The following is a 2,057-nucleotide window of genomic DNA, read 5'->3' on the forward strand; positions in this document are numbered from 1 at the left end:
GGGGGGAAATATGCTCACTGCCATTGAGCTAGTTCTGATCCATAGCAACCCTGGAAGACAGAGTAGAAATGCCCCTGAGGGTTTCTGAGACTGTAACTCTTTAGGGAAGCGAAAAGCCTCACCTTTCTTCCAAGGAGCGCTGGTAGTTTCGAATTGCTAAAACTATGGTTGGCAGCATCATGCACAACCCACTCTTACCACCAGGGCTCCTTAAGATGTAAACACATTACAAAATCTACATTTTTTTTTAAAGCTAAAATACAAGAATACTTAAAATATTCCTTAGAATACAACAGTGTATGGATGTGTTAGGTACTGTATCTCTACACATACATTCTGACCCAGATGCCCAAGGTAGAAACATTGTTTTCTCCCTCACCTCCCACTAAGCCCAATTGATTCTAACTCTGTAATGTCTCTTGGATCACTCTGGCTATTTTGTTGTGAGGGGCTGTGGAGTCACTTCCCCACTCATAGTGACTTTCCTCCGGATGCTCCGTGGAGGTCTCATCAGCTAACTTTTGGGAAGTAGATTGTCAAGCCTTTCTTCCTAGTTTGTCTGTCTGAAAGCTGCATGACAGCAACAAGCAAAGCCTCCACTGACAAATGGGTTGTGTAGAAATCAAAGCCGAGACACCAACGTGGAAGATGAGAATTCTACCACTGACCCACCATTATTGTAGCCCTACCAGAAATTTTCTCCACCTTTCACCTGCACTCCCTGCCTACCCTAGTTTGGACTCCAGGTGTGACAACCAAAATGTCCTCTGTGTGACCAAATGTCTGTTGGGAGGTATTTAAAGTCACTCTGGCAGATAAGTACTGCTTTTCAGCTGATCTGTTCACATAAAAATGATCTTTTATTTTATAAGGACCACAGTTTACGTCCATGAAGCAGAAACCAAAAGATCAACATAAGGCTGAAACTTAGAACGTGGACCTCACACTCACCATGCTTAAAACTAAATAAGCAGACACCCTATTAAGAAAAATACCCACAATATGCTCGCTTAAAATCTCTTTGAACATATGGACTTAAATCATCATTTTACATCAAGCCTAAACTTTGAAAACTCAGTACCTTCTGGCAAAGTTTAATTATATCAAATATATTTTTTAAGCTTCTAGATTTTAGAATATAGTTGCAATTAAAAAAAATTCTCTTTGCATCTAAGTCAGCCCTCTGAGAAGCTGATGTCAATTATCAATACAAACCTTCCAGAGCAAATCTACTGTCAATGCATAATGCCAAGCAACTGAACAATACTCCCATTAAATAACGCATTTCAAAGAAAAAAATTTAAAAATATTTGCAATTCATACACTTGAAAAACAGTACGATTTAAAAAACCCCAAACATCCTCCTTCAAATTCCCGACAGTAGATACATCCCTAAGAAACGTACTCAAAGGCATATTCAAAATAGGAAAGGCGCTATCGGGAGGTTAGAAGCCCCCAAACTCTGGAGGTGAAGCTCTCAAATAAGCCACTCACATGTGTGCAGTGGAACTACTCCACCGGGTCTTCACAGCTGACCTTTAGGAAGCAGATCGCCAGGCCTGTCAGCCAAGGCGCCTCTGCCAACCTATGTGCTGGCAGCCCAGCACTTCACTGCTTGCACCACTCGGGCGACTCCTAAAAGGCCCCGCCTAGCAGTGGAGTTCTCGGCCCCAGAGTGAAGCCCTGCCTGCAGGGACCTGCCGGCCGCCTACCTTCAGCCGTTTGATCATCTCATCCGTGGTGATCTTGTCGGTGATCTCCTTCACCCCCGGCGGGTAGGCGATCTTCCCGTCGGCACTCACGACGCCACAGAGGGCAGTGGCAGGCTTGGGCTGCGTGGTGGAGAAGTCCATCCTGGGGGACAACTTTTCTTTCACAGTCCTCTACCGGCCTCTATCGGTCAGAAAACAAAAGTTCAGCGGGAAAGGGGCGACTTTGTAACCTCTTTTTTCATTTCAAAAAATCTCCAATCCAGAAAGGGCCCTTTCTCCCGACAGGCCGGGGCCGGGCGACTGGCCCCGCCACGGAGCTCTCCCCGGGGGCCGGCCTGCCCCGGC

The 2,057-nt window shown here is 45.6% G+C and overlaps 1 protein-coding gene across 1 annotated transcript in view; it reads right to left on the bottom strand.

Annotated features, from left to right (window-relative positions):
* The window catches only part of PDS5A (PDS5 cohesin associated factor A), a 144,723-nt gene extending 142,834 nt beyond the window's left edge, over window positions 1-1,889 (bottom strand). The window contains exon 1 of the mRNA XM_045284096.1: window positions 1,713-1,889. Within this exon, the coding sequence (XP_045140031.1) occupies window positions 1,713-1,853 (141 nt within the window). The 5' untranslated portion in view covers window positions 1,854-1,889. The remainder of the gene's footprint in view (window positions 1-1,712) is intronic.
* Window positions 1,890-2,057: the final 168 nt, after the last annotated feature.

This window comes from Echinops telfairi, unplaced genomic scaffold (genome assembly GCF_000313985.2).
Source record: "Echinops telfairi isolate 266 unplaced genomic scaffold, ASM31398v2 ScPeMD7_7468;HRSCAF=8506_0, whole genome shotgun sequence".
Classification (NCBI taxonomy): Eukaryota; Metazoa; Chordata; class Mammalia; order Afrosoricida; family Tenrecidae; genus Echinops; species Echinops telfairi.